Source organism: Rhineura floridana, chromosome 1 (genome assembly GCF_030035675.1).
Source record: "Rhineura floridana isolate rRhiFlo1 chromosome 1, rRhiFlo1.hap2, whole genome shotgun sequence".
NCBI classification, from domain to species: Eukaryota; Metazoa; Chordata; class Lepidosauria; order Squamata; family Rhineuridae; genus Rhineura; species Rhineura floridana.
Window position 1 is genome coordinate 87,622,989 of NC_084480.1, and position 22,657 is coordinate 87,645,645.

General features: G+C 40.0%; 1 protein-coding gene across 1 annotated transcript in view; it reads left to right on the forward strand.

Moving 5' to 3' along the window:
* Positions 1-1,051: 1,051 nt before the first annotated feature.
* Positions 1,052-22,657, forward strand: part of SPTLC1 (serine palmitoyltransferase long chain base subunit 1) — a 49,346-nt gene continuing 27,740 nt past the window's right edge. The window contains exons 1-5 of the mRNA XM_061625644.1: positions 1,052-1,241; positions 3,360-3,467; positions 12,176-12,270; positions 19,487-19,580; positions 20,101-20,173. Coding sequence (XP_061481628.1) covers positions 1,176-1,241; positions 3,360-3,467; positions 12,176-12,270; positions 19,487-19,580; positions 20,101-20,173 — 436 coding nt within the window. The 5' untranslated portion in view covers positions 1,052-1,175. The remainder of the gene's footprint in view (positions 1,242-3,359; positions 3,468-12,175; positions 12,271-19,486; positions 19,581-20,100; positions 20,174-22,657) is intronic.

Here is a 22,657-nt window from a genome sequence, read left to right on the forward strand (position 1 = left end):
ACATCATTTCATGCTTGGAGTCAGATTTATAACATAGGGTCCAAAGTAGAACATGGAAATGTGTCATTAGAAAACACTTCTTTTATGTAATAGTAAATGGGGGCAGCTTCCATTGGCACCATAGCTCATACCAGTGATGACAGAGGGGGGCTGTTGGGATTGGGGATGTGAATGGTTATATCTACACACCCTGATGTGGTTTCAACTGATGTATTTTAACTTCACATTTATTTAGGGCATCCATGACTTCCCCTCAAGAATCCTGGGAACTGTAGTTTGCTAAGTATGCTGGGAACTGTAGGTCTCAAGATTCTTTGGGGGAAGCCATGTGCTTTAAATGTATGGGTCACCGTCCAGTGTACATGGATTCTAGTTGCTGTATAAAATAGTAAATAGAGACCATTTAGACTAATAATCCAGCCCTCATGGCTCTTCCCAGTACCGGATTTTTTTTCTTGTTTAACTTTTCCTAGTTTAGTTTTACTTGTCACACATGGAACAATTGCTGACTCTTTAGGGTACACTTTTGCAGACTGAAGTATACTGTTGTCACACATATTCTACTCTCATTAAATCTGAGTAACTCACTCTTGGTAAGTTACGATTTTGTTGTTCTTTCATAACAAGCTGTGTGTCCTAGACTAGACCCTTTCCAGATAAGCTTTGAACCGAAAGGATAGGCTTAGCCCTATCCAGGTCCGATTGAACGAGCACAATAGTACAGGGTGGATCCATCCTCAAATATTAAGAGAAGGGGCCAGTGATAGCTTTGTTATGGAGGCTTAAGAAATCTACCGGACAGCAGTCCCGAACACCAAGTACTACCAAAGAAAGAATCACAAATAAAGCAGAAGTCACCGTACATCGCACCGAGGACGCACACGACATGATCCCAAAGTGTTTCCTCAGAATGCCCTTCCCATTTACTTCAACGGGGTTTGCTCCTAAGCAAGCGCGCATACGGTTAGTGATAGGCTAATTAAATTCCATTTCGTTCCACGTAAGTCTGCATAAGCTTTGCTGCCTTAATTTGCGCTTCCTCCAGCCCTTGAAAGACAGGCTCCAACAGGAACTACAGGACAGAGAGATAAGGCTTTGCCTTAACCTTTTTGCCCCTCCTTTCCACGCAGCGTGACGCAGCCGCGCATATAGGGACCCGGAAGCAGCTAGAGGCGATGGCGACAGCGGAGGGCATGGGGCAGCAGTGGGTGCTGGTGGAAATGGTCCAGGCCTTCTATGAGGTGAGTGGCGAAGGCGACCTCAGGGGGCGGTTGGTGGGCATGGGTAGCCTAAGCGGAGCCCTTCGGATCATGCCTTTCCCCCCCTTAAAGAAAGACATTGTCGGGGCTGGGGAAAGACCAGGAACAGGCGAGCACCACCCTCCTCTCCCCCCAGTGCTGTGGGTGAGAGGCGCCGAGGCTCAGGCACCGTCGGGACAGAAAGCGATGGGGCGCCTATAAGGAGTCCCTACCGTATGAAGAGGAGCTTGGGTAGGGAGAGTAAAGAGACCTCAAACCTGTCTGTTATGGACATGCAATTTCACACCAAGTACTTTTTAAATGATGCCCCCAATGGATAGGACAGAATACATTTCCGCTCTCCCTCCAAGAAAGTTCTTGTCTGTCTGGAAGAAGAAAGTATCTTTGCCTGTGTGTCAACCAAACTTTGTGGATTTCCAGTTAAATAATACCTGAATTATATGGATTTTGGATCAGAGCCGTTCAGTGACTGTTATGGAACTTGTATGTGTATGTTTGGGCTGTAAATTTTACTGATGTTCAAGAACAGGAACACAGGCAGCTGCCTTATACTGAGTCACACCAGTGGTCCATCTAGCTTAGTACTGTCAACACTGACTGACAGTGGTGCTCCAGGGTTTCAGACAATGAACACTCCAAACCCTTCCTGGAGATGCCGGGAACCTGGGACCTTCTACATGCAAAGTGCATGCTTTACCATTGAGCTATGGCATTTTCCTAGATCTGCTATTTTTCCATAGAACTACTATTGCTCATTAAGGATCAAACTGGAGTGAGGTGACTTTCTGTGCCAGCTCCGTATTTCCTGTCAGAGTGGCAGAAGTCTTACATTGAATTTTACAGTTATAAGGATGCTTACTAGGATTGTTTCAGTATAAGCACCATTGAACTTTTGAGTAAACATTTATAGGTTCAGGTTATACGTCCCACTTAATCCACAGAAAGGGACTCTATGTATAAGGTTAATCTTGGTTATCATTCATTGGGTGCCTTTCTAGAGTTCTGTGCTCCCATTTCTCCAACATGGACTTATTTTGCACTTTAGGCAAGCAAAAACCTTCTTACCCAGGTTTTTAAAAGTACTTTTGCATACATTTAAGTATTCTTAACTGTTATCTGCTGGCTCATCTTTTATATGTGGGTTTGTTTGTTTGTTTCCTTATAAACTGCCCTGGGATCAGTTTTGATGAAGGGCATTATGTTTTAAATAAACAGGATTTTGTTTGTTTATAGCATAGGTCAGTGACAGAGCTCATACCCCAGGTGCCCAAGCTTCAGGACTGTGCATAGCGCATCCTCAAGAGATCTCAGAGAACCGCTTCCAGTCAGAACAGATGCTGCTGCACTGGATGGTCTTAATGTTCTGACCCAGTACAAAATCCCATTACCATGGGTTGACCCACCTATAGTCCCTCTAGTTTAAGTCTTTAAAAACATGTTTCTAAAATTAAATTTCAAACTTCCAGCAGAGTTATTGTTGTCTGTATTCAGAGACTACATCTTTTAATTCAGATTGGAATAATTTTGTACCAGCCCACAAAGAAGTTTGGTTCACCTGCCAAAGAATTTGGCAAGGGATTATACTTGCCTTAGGTGAGTGTGAGGTGTAACATCAGAAACCTGACAACATGATTTGTAGATTTGAAGGACAGCCTTCTATTTAACAACTTGCTTGGTAGCCATAGGTGACCAGGAAGTCCAAGCAATCAGTGAGCAGGCTGGTAGAGAGAGGACAGATTGCTCTGTATTCTCCACCAGTCTGTTTCAGAGAAGGCTGTCTTTTGCAAGCCCACAAAGAGGCTAGTAGCCTTCCATGTTCAGTGCAGAGGAGGGGCCTTCGTAATTTTTGCAGGCCTATTTACAAGGCCGTTCTGGGAGATTTATGGGAATACATCCAGCCCCTGTCCAAACTCTCATGAAACCTTATGATCAGACAATGCTGAGCTTTCTGTATGTAATTCTTATACAGTCATTACAGTCATGTTACAAGTTGAGCTAAAATATAGTAGAAATGGTGGATTTAACTTGGGCACTTCTAAAACAGAAGATAATCTTAGACAAATTAGTAACGTACAGTCAATATTTTTGCTTAATTTCTAGGCCCCAACTTACCATCTTATTTTGGAAGGTATTCTAATCCTATGGATAATCAGACTACTTTTCTCTAAGACGTACAAGCTTCAGGAACGATCTGACCTCACACCTAAGGTTTGACATTTCAAAGTTTTAATACACTTCACTGCTGTAACAAAAACATATATATTTGATGGCTGTCTTGCTTGAAGTAAGCACTTCTGTGTAATCAGAATTGTATATACAAGTCCTATTGTTTTTGATGGAGTCCCACAGAAAACAGCACTGTGTTGGATTATGGGTGGTGTTAAATTATTTCATATCCCTAGAGGCTTGGCTCTAGAGAAGTCTGTGTGCATAAGGGAGGAGATAGCACCTGGCAGTAAGCATCCCCTCATACTACATGGGGTGCTGCTGACATCTCGCACACACTTGTCTTTTTCTGGCTCCAAGCCTATCTGATAAGCAGAGCTTGGAAGTAACTAGTTACAAGTAACGAATTACTTGTAATTCATTACTTTTTTGAGTAACGAGTGGGTAATTCCTTTACATTTTGATTGTAATAGAACTAGGAGTAATTTTACTACTTTTGTGGAGTAATTGTAACGTTTCCAGAATTACTTTTGGGCATTACTTGGGGGGGAGCAGAGGAAGTCTTCTCCTCCTCTGATTTGTGGATGAAAATCATGTGCCTCAAACTGGGCTTCTGTTCAGTGTCGCTCTTTCCTCATGCTCTGTGGATGGGGAGGAGGCGACAAGGGAGGAGGCGGAGAATGAGACGGGGTGGAGTGGAGAAAACAATTATTTAAAAGAATGCGTAGTGGTGGTGAAGAATGGAGTGGAGTGAAAAAGGATCCGGAGGTCAAGAACATGGATAAAGGAGGAGAAGGAGGCAGCAGCTGAATGGAGATAAAGAACTGTGGAGGTGAAAGATGACTCTGTGTGTGTGAGTGAGTGTGAGTGAGTGAGTGTGAGTGAGTGAGTGTGAGTGAGAGAGAGAGAGAGAGAGAGAGAGAGAGAGAGAGAGAGAATACTGTGTTTGCACTTGGCACACAAAGTGGCCTCCACCACTCTCTGGCTACTGTGCTGCATTTGCAGTATTTTAACTTTTTTGCATCTCGGGAAAATGTTTGCTTGAGTGAGTGTCCCTTAGTTGGTGGCAGGGCAGTGTCTGAGAGGTGGTTAAGTGAGAGAGATTATGCTGGCTGGCTGAGTGGGGGGGTTGCACTTGGCTTGATGTGCAAAGATCTGAGGCCTCTGCCTCCTCCTCTCTTCCCTTACCAGTGGAGAGACCACCATTGCTATCTTATGGATAAAAAGAATTAGTCTGCTACCTCTGTATGTGTGTGTTTATTTTTAATGTTGTTTTAGGCTACGTAAATGTGCAGCAGCCAAGGCCAGCACCTTGTAGGCTTTTTTTTAAAAGTAACTGAAATGTAATTGTAGTCATTACTTTGGAGGAAAAGTAAAGTAATCAGTTACTTTCAGAGCAATTGTAATTGTAACGGTAATTACTACTTTTTTGGGCCATGTAACTGTAATTTATTACTTTTTAAAAATAATCTTCCAAGCTCTGCTGATAAGTTGCCGTATTTAGGGATGCTACATTCAACAGTGCTATTGGCTTCTGTATAGCATAAATGTTTGTATTGTAATTACTATGAAAGTGCTGACTTAGGAGTAGAGAAAATATTAGTTTTCCAGTATCATAAATCTGAAATGGATAGCTGTAGACTAGAAGTAAGGATAGGATTCATTGGCCGGTGCTGGTTTGAAAGCATTCTGTCGACCTAACAGGCTGGTATCAACTCACGTTCATTTTTTGTCTGCAAGCCACTACTTTTGCCAATCCATCTTTTCCCCCTCGGAAAATATATTGATAATATCGTAGAATAGTTGGAGGGGGCCTTTAAGGCCATCGAGTCCAACTCCCTGCTCAATGCAGGAATCTAAGTTAAAGCATACCAGCTGCCTATCCAGCTGCCTTTTGGATGCCTTTTTAAAAAGGGAAATGTCAATATTTCTAAAGGAAATTATGATAAATTGAAGGAAATATTGATGAAAATATTGATATTAATATCAATATTTTAAACATGGATTTTTTAAAAGTTTCCAAAAATAGCTGTGGAAAATCACTACATAATAATCTGATCTGCAGCAACAGTGAATAAGTGAATTAATGGAAAATTCAGTACCAAAACCAAATTGGGTGGAATTTTAGCACATCCCTAGCTAGAAGCACGTTCCTGCCCTTGGATTTCCACAATCATCTTGAGCAGCGGCACATACCACATTAAGGACTACTGTGAAGAGGTCATCCCACAAGAAAAACGTCTCTTCTAGTTTTATAAACTCTGGCTGTGTATAAGACAGCAAATATTATATCAGTGATGGGGAGCCTCAGCCCCCCAGGTCTGATTAGACCAACCAGGCCTCCCCATTTGGCCTGTGATGCCATTTTGGCCAAGCCACACACATCTGCTTACTGCTGAAATTATATATGATATGTGGACCAGCTATAGAGCATAGAGTCAAAAGAGGATTTGTAGGCACTGTCAGTCAGCTGTGCCTGACTTCTCAAGTTCTAACAGCAGATAGGCAATGCTTACAGAGTGCTGTGCACAGAGCTTTGTAAGATCCGGTGATCAGCTGATCATGGCATTTGTGAAGCCCAGTGCACAGTGCTTCGCAAGATGTGGCAGTCAGTTGAACAGTGGTGCTTTGCAGGTTGTGCCTTTGCCTGCACAGTTTATTTTCAAACCAGGCAGGCAAAAATGTAACACCTGATATCATTGTGATGTCAAGTGTTTGACAGGTGGGTGACACCATCTATCTGTCAAACTTGGACTGTCCGGGGGGGGGGGGTTCAGCTGCCTGCTTGATCCCCTTCCCCATCGCTGCCCTAAGATATCCTGAGAGGTGGTTGTCCAGTTCACTAATCCTGCTTGTTTTACTAGCAAGCCCTATCCGTAGTACATAATTTTGTCATGCTGTGTTTTTCCGCAGGAGCACAGGTATGATGGCAGCATGACTGCAAAATGCTTTCCTTTTCCCTAAATGACTAGTTCCTTCATAGCTCATAACTCTCTTCTTGTTTTAAAATATGCATACTCTACCTTCCCAAAGGCCAAGGCAGCTAACAAATTCAAAGTATAAATCAATAAAAATGCTAAGCAATCCATAATTAAATTGATATATTCAAACTACGTAAGCAGTTAAGAGAACATAAATATCAACATAACAAAAGGACAAAATCATCAGCCATATGCTGTTGATAATAAATTTTACAAAAGGCCATAGTTTCACCATATTTACCTCCTTGCAGCAGATTATTATTCTTAAAGTAAGGATATTTGGAGCAGGCCTGACCCACAGAGTGTAGCTGACATAGGATATCATAGGGAATGAGGCAATCTTGAAGGGCCAGCCTATGGTGGGCTTTTAAGATAAAGAAGAGCAGGGGTGGCTCACCCCAGCTCCCATCAGCCCTAGTTGGCGTGGCTGAGGACGATGGGAGTTGTAGTTGAGCTTCGTTTAGAGGGCCACAGGACCCCTTGAAGTAGATGCCTTTAGCTAAATAAACACATGCTGGCTGTATCCACACAGTACATTAGGAATAAGTAGGTGCACTACTTAAACACTTGTAGCTGCAATTTAGCTTTAGTTTGTTGGGGGCAACTTGTGAGACAGTGTACTTTTTCTCTCCAACTTGTTTAAACTGCTCTAACTATATGATGCGTAAGGATGCCTTGCCAAAGGTCCATCTAGTCTGACATCTGTTTCCAACAGTAACCAACCAAACACATCTGGAAGGTTCACAATCACGGTATGAAGGTGACTTCAATACAACGTGCTAAGAGGTATACTCAGTGGCATCACTAGGGTTGGTGTCACCTGGTGCAGTAACTCATGGTGTCACCCCCATGGACCTTCTCCCGTATCAGACCATACAGAATCCTTAGTAATGTTTTTTGTACTAATGTTACTCGTAAATCATAATTCCCATATATCACTGAATGTAATGGCAATAGTAGTGACATAAACAACTAGCAAAATTAAAATTACACCTTTAAATTACAATATCATATGCACAGCTCAAATTCTTGCTCTTATTACTAATGGGAGTTAATTATCTTGCATATGCCCATAGTAAATTTTCAGATACTTTCAAACCCTCAGCAATTTTCAAGTGGTCTATGTAGAAGAAAGGTTTGGGAACCCCTGGAATAAGACACCTGCTTATGTCCCTATGCTGCTCTCTCCCCTCATTTAGGTGCCTGGGATGCATGCGTGTGGACACACCTCCTTACAATTATGGAAAGTGATTCTTAATAATAAGTCTCCAGACACAAAGTTACATAGGTATTTATCAGTTGTTTAGTAGAAAATTCAGAGCTGCAGGGTCCCTTCATGATAGTTACAGCCACGTACACCCTTTTTTGCTCCTGGATTAAGAATGAGATCTTTGTTAATGCATTCTCTCACAACAACAAACATCTCTAGGAGCCAATCAGCATGAAAGTGGAGAGCGTTAGCAACTGAGAAGAGTCTTCTCAGTGGCTGACTCACCTCCTTTCACTCTGATTGGCTCCAATCAGCAGAAAAGGCAAGGAAGCATATTAGAAGACTCTTCTCAGTGACTAACACACTCCCTTTTCATGCTGACTGTAGGATGCTTGGAGACATAGCGACCCTGCTCCCAAAAACGCAGAGGGACTAAGATCCCCTGGGCGACTACCCTCCTGGTGCTTATGGACATGACCGTAATATATTTTGTGATGTGCAAGTTCAATATTATTTATTAAGTGTGTTTAGGATTACACTGATGGCATTCCCAAATATGTACTTACTACTTTCACACAGACTTTGGTTTTCCATAACACAATGTTTGTCCAAGCCTCCACACTTGGGGGGGGCACTACTTGCACACCCCTTCCATAAGCACATCACAGTTGGATACACACCTGAACCAAGACCCAGACAAAAGGGCGCTCAAAACAAAAAGGTAATTACAGTGGCTGAGTAGATCTTGTACAGTGGTTATACTGACTGGTCAGCCACTGTCCTTCATATTTTACAAAATACTTTTTCCTATACAAAGATTAAATTTCTGTGTATGAAAAAATAATATATGAAGTGGTCTCAATAGTGAGAAAAGTAAACAAGTGAATGGTGATCCAAATGTTTTTCATTCTCACGTTATGAAGCTAGCTGCCAGATGATGTATCACCTTCCCTACGCATGCAGCGTAGACTGAAAAAACAGCACCCAAGCCACCATTCAATACGTGCACATGTTCTTTCCAACATGAATCTACAGGTCTCAAAAAGTAATGTGTGACAAAGTCCTCAAACACCTTACAACATGCCTCAAACATGGTCTCTTGTTCTACCAGCATGCCTTCACACCATCACTTTGCCAAAACATAAGGATAGGTAAATTGCTTTTAGGGAGGTTCACAATTATGATTTCCTATTTATTTAATCTAAAAATATTTAAAATACATAAAAACAGCCACGGGAAGATATTGGAGAAATATAAAATAAATACAAATAAAAAAGGGGGGGAGGTGAAGAGACCTTAAATGTGCTACTCACCATCTCTCAGCCTATCCTCCCCTCAGGATGAAAACAATGGAGAACCATGACCACCCCCAGGAAGAAGGGCACACTTAAAATGTAGAGGAAAAAATCATCTACAACCATAGTGTGAAATCAAATACTTATTGGGACACAGTATGAAGAAATATTTATATAAACATGACTCTCAAATATGTTTATGAATTACACAATCTGTAAATATATTTATAGTGCAATCCAATGTTTGTTTACTCAGAAGCAAGTCCCAATGTATTCAGTGGGGCTTACTCAAACTGGGAAGTGTGCAGAGAACTACGGCCTCAAGTGATAAGGAACTTGTTCTTTTAACTTGTTATTTTAAGTTGAGACCTTATCCCAGTCTGAGTCTGTGTTGGAATTGCTTTTTAATATGTTTTTAAGCCTTTTTTTTTTTTAATGTTTTTTTAAAGCTTTTAAAAAATATTTTCAAATATGTTTTAATATATTTTAAAGTCTGTTTTTATGATGTTTTAAAGTGCTTTTAGTGCTTTTGTTTGCCGCCCTGGGCTCCTACTGGGAGGAAGGGCGGGATATAAATCAAATAATAAATAAATAAACTTCATTCACCCAACCCAAAATTCAGAATCATGCCTCTTTAGGCTGTTTTCCAACTGTTTATTCTTGCTTTATGGTTATTAGATTTTAAATGGCTTTATTTCTTGTTGTGAGCTGCCTTGGTTTCCAACCCTACCTCACAGGGTCGTTGGAAAGACTACACACACACACACACTGCAGATGTATAAATACATACAGCCCATATAATAGTTTATTGTCAAACCAGTTGGTCATTGCAGAAAAATCAGTATTAGTGTTAAAAAAATCAGTATTTGTTTCCTACAGAATAAAAACTGTAATACCTAAGTAAGCCCTGCCTACTTGCTTTAAAATAGGACTGGGGGGGGGGGACAGAAAGAGAACACAAACACAATTCTTTTTTACATTCACTCCAAAGTCCCATTGATTTTCAGCACATTTATAACCATGTCTACTCAAAAGTAAATCCTATTGAATTCAATGGGATTTACTCTGGAGATATGGGATTAGCAATGCTTTTACCCCCACAAAAACAAGTATTGGGAAGGTTTTGAAAACACTGCCCAGGATATGACTCCTGCACACAAGAGGGGAAAAAACTGAAATGTATATACTTACACAATTTATGAGATTTTCAGATAAACGGGGGGGGGGGGGAACCACCATTTTCTGGCCTTGCAGTGAGGTTTACTAGACACTGCCACAGGTCGAACAAACACTTCACTGATTGGCTGCAATCCTGAACGGGCGGGGTTAAAGCTACAAAGTGCTATACAGTAGTTAAAAAAAAGATTTAACGGGGGGGCTGACGTTTTTATGTATATCTTGAGAACCGGACCACCTAGAAACTTAATTTTTTTTTTAAATTAAAGCTGAGAATCACCCCCCTCTGATGGTGTCACCTGGTGCAGTCCGCATGCCCCGCACCCCCCTAGTGATGCCACTGAGTATACTGTCTGTAACGTTAAGCCTCCGTTATGGTATGGTTAACGATAGGTGTTTTGCCCAGGTTTTTAAAAAATCTAATCTAGTACCTGTTATAAACTTTGGTATAAATTCCATATTAAAGCAGGAAATTTATGAAGTCTTTCTTCAGGCTGTTAGGCACCTTCCTGAACCGCTGCTGCTCTGTGGTTAGTGAGATCCAGGATAAATGCTGTATTTATCTTCCTTAATCACTTGTGTTTCCTCTAATTTTGAAAGTAGGGGTTAGCACTGAAGTATGAGGAACTATAACTACCTCAGAGATCTAATGATGTTGCCTAAGCCCTGGGAAATAGCCATCTGTTTTCCTTTTGTGTAATTAACGGTAATAACACCTTGCTTACAAGTGAGACAGAACCTTTTAAACATAATATGTGTTGAAGTTGCAGTGACAACAGAATTAATTGTTGCCACTTTTATAGCCAGTTGGGTTTAGTAGATCACAATTTGAGTTTCCATACCCTGCTTATGTGTTCATCTTTAATTCAATTGTTTAAGCAATATTTCCCAAAATAAGAAGTGACTATGTCCCTGGTCTATTGTAAAATTAAGATGAGGCTTTCACTTCTAGGCAGAACCATGATATTATTTTAGAATTTACGGCAACTTAAGTTTCTTTTATAATACATGCTCTGTGATGTTTCATTTTCCTTCCCAAGGTTGATAGAAATCAATCATTCGTTGGAAAATGTTTTTTAAAATTAAATTGGGTTTTCTATTTTTTATGTTTCAACTGTAGTCATTGTTTTTTAAAAAATGTGGCTTAATATGAAATCCAAATTTAATGCAAGTATACAAAAGGCTACACTTCTAATCTAAATTAAATGTGGCATTCTACCAAATGTACTTCTGTATAAAAGAATCAACAGTGTAGGAAAAATAGCTGACTTTCCCAGGAAAAGTTATAAATATGACACAATATGTCATGTATTCTGCTTATTTTTGTGAGAGTCCAGTGTGTCTAGGGACCAGTGTGTCATTGCAGGCTCTGGGACCCAGCAGACGCAATTTTGCATCTCACCAGGATTTTCCATAGGTTCTACCTGAGTAATCTTGTAATCCTGCTTTACACCTAATAACTACCTGAACTTTTCAGTATATTCAGTTCTGAAATTATAGATATTTATTACTCACCCAACAGTGTGGGTATTTTCTTTCATGGACAAAATCTGTGTGCACTAAATGCTGGTTCTTCTAGGAAGTTCTGACCACTTCAGCTGGAGGGGGTTCTACTTATTTTGAATTTAGTTTTGTGTTTGTGTCATATCAAGGTAACTCATGTTACCTTGAGGCCTTCTCATCATAAAGTCAAAGAATAAATAAACATGATACTAATAATACCAGATGTCAAGTGAGTGAAGGTGTATCCGTTCAGGGAAACCCATTAATTTCTCTAGGATCCCTGAAAGGCTGACATAGTTCCATATTGCTAAAGACATTTTGGCTGCATAATCAAAGACTTTGACATATGTTCCCAATGCAAATCAATATGTTTGCTGTTACAGCACCAATTCGTGTGCATACTACATCCAGGAAATATGTGGATTACAAAATGAGAAATGTATTAATATGAATGAGTTAAAGTTTTGTATCCTTTTAACTTACCAAATGTGTGTAAGCATTGCCATCTACTTTGATCAAAAATATATTCCTCACTTTCTCAGTAAAGTTAATAATGCTCAATATTTTGGCATCTGTCTCTTTTAGGAAAAGGAAGAGTTGATTGAAGAATGGCAGCCAGAACCTCTCGTTCCTCCTGTATCAAAAGACCATCCAGCTCTCAACTACAATGTTGTTTCAGGGTAAACCTAGAATGAATCAGTTTCATGTTAAACTAAATAGCTCAATCCTTTGCATGCTTACTTAAAAGTCAGTCTTGCTGACTTCAAAGGTACTTGCTTCCTAGTTAGCTTTATGTTGCAGCCCTGATACTATGATTTATCCTCTTGCAAACTTTGAGAACTGGGTAACAGCACGGATTGAAATTTTAGCATACAATTGAATTTTATGAAAACCTCAAGGAGGCACAGGGATATTTGGCAGCTAGGCCACTTAGTTTATTTATTTATTTATTGTATTTATATACCGCCCCATAGCCAAAGCTCTCTGGGCGGTTTACAGTAACTAAAAACATTAAACTGCATAAATGGTGGTAGAGACTTGCATGTCGACTTCTCAGAAATGTTGTTGTGAACATTTGTCTCATCAGATCTAAACTTATTAAACTGAGGAGATTTTAGTGGATGAGAAGCACAACCTATAGTCCCTTTAATATGTTAATGTTGGTCCCCAAATAAGGTGCCTAAAATGAGTAGTTAAGCTTGAAGGTTTGATGTTTTCTTAGAGATGTGAAGGCCTTGTTTTTTCCAAAGCCGTTTTTGTTTTTTCTGAAAAAATTGGAAAAAATGAAGAAAAAATGGATTATAGAATGTTTTATTTTAGCATGATGAATAAAATGTTTCATTGAATCTTGCCCCCCCCCCTCAATTCTTTTTATGGGAATGGATGCTTTATGTATGCTTGACACTGTGGAGGACTAGCGGAGACATAAATAATTTTCTTTGTTATTAATGTTGATGTTTTCTTCTGTTTTTTTAATTGTTTTTTGCCTGGCAAAACGAAACAGGTTCCTTACAGTTCAGGTGTTCCTTACAGTTCAGGATCTTGTATATCCATTTGTTACAAAAAAAGTAAAAATTTTAAAAAGTAAATTCAATTTATAATAATTGTAATAGGAAAATGTACTTTTAATATACCAAATGTGATAATTGTTGCGTGTGTGCGTGTATAGATCATACACGGATGGAATCCAAGAGCCGTTTAGAACAGGAATAAGATAGGCCAGGCAAGTTTCTTGTAAGAGTCTTTACTAGGCAAAGACATTAGACACAGTTCTCTCTTCACAGACATTTCCCCCACACTCTAAGACACAGCAAGATGTCTCTCATCTACTTCCCAGCCAGCTTCTGACCTTGGCAAAACTGGCGCTCTGTTCTTCCAGTTTAACCCTTCTGCTTCAGGTTTCACTCTGTCTGCTAAAAACCCTGTCTGTGAGTCTCACAGCATGCTTCACTGACCAACAGCCCCCACCTGAGACTCGCAGATTACAAAACTTCATGTTACAATTATTACATTTCTACAATATTAACTTTTTCATTACAATACATTTCAGTACATGGTTTGTGTTCTTACAGTTTCTATTTACATTTTCAGTTCAGTTCTTGTATCTTTATTTCTTTATTTACACAGATTTCACAGATTCATGTTTGTTCACTTTCATTTGATAATACATTTACATTTCATTCTTCAATACAAAATTGCCACATTAGATCCATTGTTTCTTTATCTATTGGTCCTTCTTTTTCCCATTCTACTGGAATTTCATCTGTCTCATCATTCTTACGTGTAACATTAAATGTGAATCTCTGAGGTGGTTGACCTTTCGTTGTTCTCTCTGATCTCCTGACATCATCTATTTCCATTTCTTCTTCACTCTCTATTTTACTTGGACCTGCACCTGTGCCTGCACTTGTACTTGGCATTTCTGTATCTTGCATTGTCATGTCTTCACCTCTCAGTCTTTTTACAGTACGTTTGCCACTATGTATTAAATCAGTCAATGCAGTTTTTAATGGAATTTGTCGTCCAAAAGGAACATCAGCTGCTTCCTGCTTGCTTGCACTATCTAGGATCACTGTTTGACTCTCTCTCCAAGGTTTATCTATCACCTTTATGTTTCTGCTTAACACTACTTGTTGTTTCTCAGGTAACCAAACTCTATAATATGAATTCTGAAATCCCAAAATGCGTCCTGCCTGAGCTCTTGACTGTTTTGCAACATGTACCCAGCATTTTGCCCCAAAACGTTCTATGTGTTTCACCCTGGGCTTTCTTCCAGTCAGTTTCTCATAGGGAGACATGCCTATTGTTCTGTGCATAAGGCGGTTCTGAATATAAACAGTGTACAGAATACATTCACCCCAATAAGTATTATTCATATCAGCATCTGCAAGCATTGCTCTCAATGAATCCTGCAATGACCGGTTCCTCCTCTCTGCAGTTCCGTTGGAGGATGGGCTGAAGGGAGCAGTGAGACTTTGTATTATTCCCTTCTTTTCCAAATATGTTTGAAATGAATTACTGGTAAATTCTCCACCTCTATCTGATCTGATATTCTTTATAACAACCCCATATTGAGTCTCTGTTCTCTGTATGAATGTCTTTAATTTCTCTTCTGCATCACTTTTCTTTTTCAATAAGAACACATGTGTAAATCTGGAGAAATCATCCACAATCACTAAATAAAACCTTGCTCCACCTTTTGAGCACTGAAAAGGTCCAGCCAAATCCACATGTATGAGCTGATAAGGTTCAGTGGTTGTGCTTTCACAGCTCTTATTTACCGGAGTCACAGTCATTTTTGTTTTATAGCATACCTCACACTCATCCACATGCTCACAATGTGTTAACTTCAAATCTTGACTATGTTTTGGGGTGTTTATTATCTTTTCAAAATGTGCGTGTGCCAGTTTTCTGTGCCATTCATGGAAACAATTATCATGTTTATCTTTATTAACTCCTATCCAAGCACACATGGGTTTATCAAGCTTGCACTCAACCATGAACATTTTGTTCTATAATTTCCCTTGCATGCATATTTTACCATCTTTTCTCACAAAACATCTATCCCCTTCAAATGTAATTTTACAACCTATTTGAGCCAATTTTCTCACTGATAGAATGTTATATTTAAAACCAGACACCAGTAATACATCTGTTAAAATTCCCAGATTACCCATCTTCAGCGTGCCTGTTGCAATCGCGTCCTGAGTTGATCCGTCAGCCAGATAAAGCTTCTCCTGCGTCGGCTTTGAAGTGTAAAATAAACTAGAGTCTGTGATTAGGCAATTAGACGCTCCACTGTCAAGAAGCCACTTAGAGTTAATGAGTTTATTGTCCTCCTTAGAAACAAAGTTCACGCTTGTTCTCTGACTTTCAAAGCCCCAGTTATTCCTCTTCTTTAAACAATGTCTCTGTATATGTCCACGTGACCCACAAAAGTAACATATTTTAGTCTCTTGCCTGTTTCTTTGAGATTGTTGTTGCTCAGCCATAGTCACAGTCTCTTTTATCTCTGTTTTCTTATTTTCTTGTCTTCTATGCCACTCTTGTTGAAGTTTCTGTTCCACAAAGTCCAAATTCAGATGTCCGTCAGGTAAAGTTTCCAGACTCGAGACCAGCACATCCCATTTTTGATTAAATGAAGATAACAGGATATAGACCATCTGAATGTCACTATGATGCACTCCTCTATCTTGCAGCTCAGCATTTAATCTCCGAAATTCAGCCAGATGCTCTGTCATAGTCACTTCATCTGTAAAACGCATCTGATAAAGTTTCCGTGCTAAACACAGCCTGCTTCCCGCAGTTTGCTGTACGTGTGCAGCTCTTAACTTTTCCCACATCTGATTAGCCGTCGGCTCATTACTCACCAGCAACAGTTGAGAATCAGATAGCCCCAGAGTAATAAAAGCCTTCGCTTTCTCATCTTTCTTCAACCACGCTGCTGAAGGAGCTGCCGGAGGGGGGTTTTCTACGACATCATTCAACTCTTCTTTAATCAGAACTGCTCTCATTCTCCATTTCCAGCTGGAGTAGTTTACAGCACTCAGTCTCTCCATCGGCATCCCGGATGACAGGTTTACAGCCATGTTGCCCACTCTTACTTGCCTCTTTCTCACACTTTGTTTCTGTCTGCAACAACGCCACATCAACAGCTCTCTCGAACCCGCTACCATGTATGATAAGCTGGGCCCATAACCCCTGTTGCGTGTGTGCGTGTATAGATCATACACGGATGGAATCCAAGAGCCGTTTAGAACAGGAATAAGATAGGCCAGGCAAGTTTCTTGTAAGAGTCTTTACTAGGCAAAGACATTAGACACAGTTCTCTCTTCACAGACATTTCCCCCACACTCTAAGACACAGCAAGATGTCTCTTATCTACTTCCCAGCCAGCTTCTGACCTTGGCAAAACTGGCGCTCTGTTCTTCCAGTTTAACCCTTCTGCTTCAGGTTTCACTCTCTCTGCTAAAAACCCTGTCTGTGAGTCTCACAGCATGCTTCACTGACCAACAATAATGATATGCGAACCAACTTGTACATAATTACATTTTATGTTCCTGAAGTAACAAAGTGACTTTCAATCTGTAAAAAGTGCTAATATTGCATTTTTTCAATTTTTTTGAAAATTTCCTTTTTTTTCTGGAAAAAACTGGGGGGAAACGGGGTTTTTTCCATGGCTTCAAAATTTCTGGAAATTTTACATCTCTATGTTTTCTACCTTGTATGTGCTGCAACAGTTCACTATTTAATAATAAAAAACAAGTAAATAGATCATTGAGCAAAGTTGGAAACCTCTTTATATTAGCTTTGCTAAAAGGCAAGCAATGTTTAACTAGGGTAGGTTTTCATTACCGTTCTTGTCATAAGGTAATGCTGTGCTTCCTCAGACATCTCTCAGAAGATTCATCCTCTTTCCGCCCTCTCCCCATGCGCCAATATGTTTCTGATATGTATTCTTGAATCTGAACTAGTGTCCAAAAATGCCAAATTCTGTGCCTGCAATCCCAGACTTAAGTCCTATAAAGTCAGGGGAACTGGGTTCCAAGTAGGTGTATGAAGGATTGCAGCCTTAAACATTGGATTTTTGAGGATATTTCTGTGCCTTTAACAGTATGAGACAGAACCCTATGTGTGGTATTTACCCTACCTTGATTTTTCAGCAACCCTAAAACTGCTGACCAGTTTGGTATGCCTCTGATGATCCTTTGAGTTATAAACAAAGTTGATCAATATATGTCACTGTTGGGACCTACTGTGAATGGAAGGCTCTGTGTTGTATTCCTGCTTCTTGGGATTGGCCTTCCCTACTGTTAATCATCAGAGGAATTTCAAAGGAATTAATTAAAGTTTGTCTAGTTGTTGCATTAACTGCTGGTATTTACAAGGACCTTTGAGTAATACTTCTTGCCATTACTGTGATATGTGGTAGAATCCCTTAGCTTAGTGCAATATGTGAACATGAAGCACATGATTATGCCCGTCTGGGAACTTTACCTTTACAAGTACTATAAAATGGGATTTAATTTACTCTAGCTGAATAATAAGTGTCTCTTAATGTGTGGAAATGCTATCCATGTGTTGGTAATTCAACAGAGCCACTTATTATTTTTAGTTCTCATTGGTAGGTGAAGATGATGGGTCCTATTATGGATTGGTAACTAGTGGTGATCTGGCCCTGCATTTAGATACAGCTATTCAGATTTATAGGGTCAGGTTCTTGGAGGCTTTTTGTTTTCCCACACAGATAAAGAAACGTGGAAAGTCAGACCATTGGACCATTGTCCACACTGGCTGGCAGCAGCTCTCCAGGATTTCTGGCAGGGTTCTCTTCCAAGCCCTACCTGGAGATGCCGGGGATTGGACTTGGAACCTTCTGTGTGCTAAGCTACAGCCCTTCCCTCTTACCTTATAGTCTCAATAATCGTATTTATTGTGTCCTGGTTCCTAATCCCACTCTTGTAAAGTGGTGCCTTTTAGCTGTGATGTACTGAAGTTGCTGACTTTAAAAATAAAGGCTATTCTTCACGGTGGGGTTGAATAATGAAAAGAATGACTTGCCATGTTAGACACCTTTTGCTGCTGGAGAATAATAAGGTTTGGCAGAACAGATTAGTTCTTCAGTTTGGTGTTAAATATATCTTAAACTTGTAATGAAGGGTTTTACGTCTGGCATTACACTGAGGTGCTGGTATACGGTCAAGCGTTTATTCAGTGTTAGAAATTTTAAACACATTTCAATGGGTTCAGTGATGCATCATCAACTAACCAAACTTGGTAGGAGGGGAGAAAGAGGCATGTTTAGGCCATGATCCAGCACAGAATGAAGTGATCTTAAGACCATTGACTTCAATTGTGTTTACGTGAGTTGCATACAAAGGTGCTCTTAAATGAGTCAAAGGTGCTGTTGCTAGCACAAGGCAGCCCTGCGGATTTCTCCTAGTTCTTCCCTTCCTCTAAAACATGTCATCCAGTGCCATTCCAGAGGGTTCACTCACCTTCAAGACCAGCAATGGAGGGCCTGACTTGAGACTCTGAGGGGGAACAGGGTGTTGTGTGAGTGGAGTTTCTGCTTGTGAGTCCTAGGATCCAAGCCATAGTAACTACTTGTGGTATTTTAATTGTACAGTACATAATTATTGTCACAACCTGTTTACAGGTGATTTCTGTAGTACATTTTTTCTCAATGTAGTCATTTTATGGTTTTTCCCACAATGCAGTTTGCATTTAACCCAGCACTGCAGTTAACCCAGCACTGCCTCCATTAAAGTGAATCCATTCTGTATTTATGAATTAATAGTGAAACTCTGTGGTTTTAAAACATAACAATTTCCTGAGTTGTACATTAAAACTTTTATTTATCATATAATTTTGTCTTTGCTTCATGCATAATATGTCCTCCAATATCCTTTATTAGACTGCCCGTAGGAAATATTAGAACTATATTGTGTGTATTATTTATTCATTCATTCATTTAAAAAGTAGGTGAAACCTACATTTTTCAACGTTTCTGAAAAGTGCAAAGGCATGGTTCATCAGCAGGAATGCAGCACTTTGAAAAGCAGCCTCTGTTTCTGATACTACGATTGCTTTGTTAAACTACTTAGTGGCTGGTATTAGCAAAAAAAGCAGACAAACCTTTAATTAAAATATTAGTCTCTACATGAAAAATTAATCTCTGCCACCCTGGGCTCCTTCTGGGAGGAAGGGCGGGATATAAATTTAATAAATGATAAATAGTTTCTGCCCTTGGTGTATCCATTTAACTTTAGCATGTGAGTCCCAACGCTATGCTGAATTAAACAAAGTGCTCTTCCCAAATACAGGTCTTATGTCTGAAATAAAGTTATTGGTATTAGTAAGCTAAACAATGTTTAATTTTCTTTTCTTTTTAAGGCCTCCCACTCATAACATTATTGTGAATGGCAAGGAATGCATAAACTTTGCATCATTTAATTTTCTTGGGCTTCTGGATAATGAAAGGGTCAAGGTAAGTGCCTGCATAGTTGCTGAAATGTAGTTACTGTGTCAAAGGGCCAGTTCAGATGTGGCGATCCTGGCTTAACAATCTGTGGTTTATTAAGCAGAGAATGAGCAACATGCCCCTGCACTTCTCTTCTCCTCCCTTTGCGCACCTGCTTCAGTTACTGTGATTACTTTAAATCATAGTTTTCTCTTCAGCCCCAAGAGGGGAAGCTGTAGTTCAGTCTTGAACTCCAAACCACAATTCAGCCCTGATTTTTACTGATTACTATCTGTATAGATTTTGAGCAGGGTATCTGAGGACCCTAGGCAATCTCATTTAGCCATCTTTGCATCTGCTGTAGAAATCTAAATTATATATGATGCCTTCAGGCCATTCTCTAGGACCTTGTTTGTAGGCTAACTGTTTTGCATTCATCCTTGCTGTGTCTAACATGAAAGTGTCAGTACTAACAGTATAGAAGAGCATAGTAACGATTTCATTTCTATGGTGCTTAATGCTGTTCTCTTGTTATGCTTCTTCAAAGAATGCAGCCCAGGCTTCTCTGACAAAATATGGTGTGGGCACTTGTGGTCCGAGAGGATTTTATGGAACTTTTGGTACGTATTGCAAATGTTTCAGTACAGTATCAAAAGTAACTATTTTAATATTAGGAATCAAGTAAAGGAATTGGGAAATGTGAACCTATGCTGATGTACTCCTAATTCAGATGAATTGGTATGCAACCTTGATTTTTATATAGCACCATTAACACGCACAACATTTAAAGTACTAACAAGACAACAAGGTCTCTGCCCTGAGAAGCTTACAATCTGGAATGTGATATGTGGAGGCAACAAAGAGGAAGCTAATGGAGGAAGAATGTGCCCTCAGTTCAGTTAAACATACTTGCATAAAATTTTCCACGTCTACTCAAAAGTAAGTTCCATTGAGTTTGGTGGGGCTTACTCTCAGGAAATTTGGTAAAGAATTGCCTCTTTCACTAGCAAATGAGGGCTAAGGGGTTCTGCCAAAGACACTGGAGAAAAGATGGGTTTGTGGAAGGGATCTGAAGGAACAGAGTGACTGCATTGTAGTGGTGTTCTGGATTCTGGAATCCTTCTGTTGCAACTATCACAGTTCCTGGCTTTTTTTTTTGGCTACTGCTGAGAAGATATTCCCAGACTATGATGCTCCATCTGAGTCTAAACAGGCCTCCCTAAAAAGTAATGAACAGTTATAAAGCTGTATCCAGGAGGACTCCCATGGCTGTATGCTCAATCTTTCGGGGGGGGAGTACTTTTCAGTAAGAATTTGAGCTTTGTGAGTAAAACAGATCATTTTTGCATCTCTGCAAGTGAAGCTACAATACTTACCACAGGGTGTTACAATTGAGATAAGCTAGACCCAGATGGGCTATGTGAAAGATTTTGAAGCCTAAAAGAAGATAATGGAATTCTCACTCAAAAATTTTAAAAATGTTTCTTAAAGCTCTAGAGGCGTTCATTGGCCTATAAATACAGAAATACAACAATGTAAACAATTCCAATACAAATTATCCAAACAAAAGCAAACCAATCACTTGGGTATGTATGTATGTACTGCCTTCAAGTCGATTCCAACTTATGGCGACCCTATGAACAGGGTTTTCATGAGGCTGAGAGGCAGTGAATGGCCCAAGGTCACCCAGTGAGCTTCATAGCTGTGTGGGGATTCGAACCCTGGTCTCCCAGGTCGTAGTCCAATACCTTAACCACTACACCACACTGGCTCTCTCACTTGGGTATACATGTACTTAGGATGGAAGAGACCTCGCTCTCCCTGAAATATCATCTATGCAGTCCGGAGATACTACTGAACCCTACAACTAACCTTCCACTTCGGGGTGCCAGGGGCTTGGGTTCTGTGAGGGAATCTTAGTCTTGAAATACCTTCTAATGGCAGTAGCAAGGAATGGGCAGGGACTGTGCAACTTCCAATTAAAGAATTCGGCTACTGGCCTGGAATCATTTCAGAAAGGGATTCCTTTGACTCAGATCTGCCTTTCCCAGACTTCCTCTGGCCTGAGCTGCTGGATCTGAAGGCAAACCCATCTGTGGCAGGATAGTTGGAACAGCTTCTAATTTCACTTTCTCCCTGTGCCTCCCTTATATTTTCCAGACCAGTTACTGCTTTTTTCATAGTAACAGCCTTGACATAGTCTCTGCTTGTATTTGAAGTAGCAGCTCTTTCCACTGTCATGAAACTGTGGTAGCTCATCATTTAAGGACATTTAGATGGCTTCCTTAAATTGGCAAGTGTGTGTTGATTACAAAATTCGACTTGTGTATGAGGAGAATACATGGAAGCCCTTGCTGATTAATACCTTAAGCTCGTTCCAAGAACGCTGCTTAGGATAATCCCACCGCACAATATGTTTACTTCATTAAATGTCGTAGAGAAATAATTGGGAGAGGGGAAGCAAAGACTTAAGATACATCAAATACTGGGCTGCTGCTTCAAAGAGGCCACAAGAGGGCAGTCTGATTTCTGGATGAAACATCTAACTGCTTATTGCAAACACAGTAATGCGCATATTGCTAACATACTATATCTGTGTAGTAATCAAGAGGCATGGATTCAAACCTCAAGCAGAGCATTTTTGTAATACAAATCCTGCTATGAAACTCCTAGTCTGTTTAATCACAGGATATCGGGGTGTTTCACATTCCTCTTCTGTCTCTACAGAGTGCTCTAGAGACAACAATACAGTGAACCTAAACTTTTGCTTTATCTTCCCTAGTCTGTCTTGCTAGTGGGAAGTTCTTGACTTGTTGTGTTTTTACTTAGAAGATTAAAAATGGCTTCCATGGGGTGTTTGGGGCAGTTCAGATTTCACAAGGCAAACTATTGGTCTTATCAGTGGCATTTTTCGCACTGTGATTTGATAGTTCACAAGAACCATTTCTTCTGTCCCACCTCTCCCCTGGCCTCTTTTAACCATTTGAGTAGTGGTAAAATTATCTCTAACTTTCTTGTTGGTGGAAGATGCAGAGTTGTGAAACTCTATCCATGACCATAATTGACATTACCTTGACTAGATTTCTGTCTACAGATCTTGACCT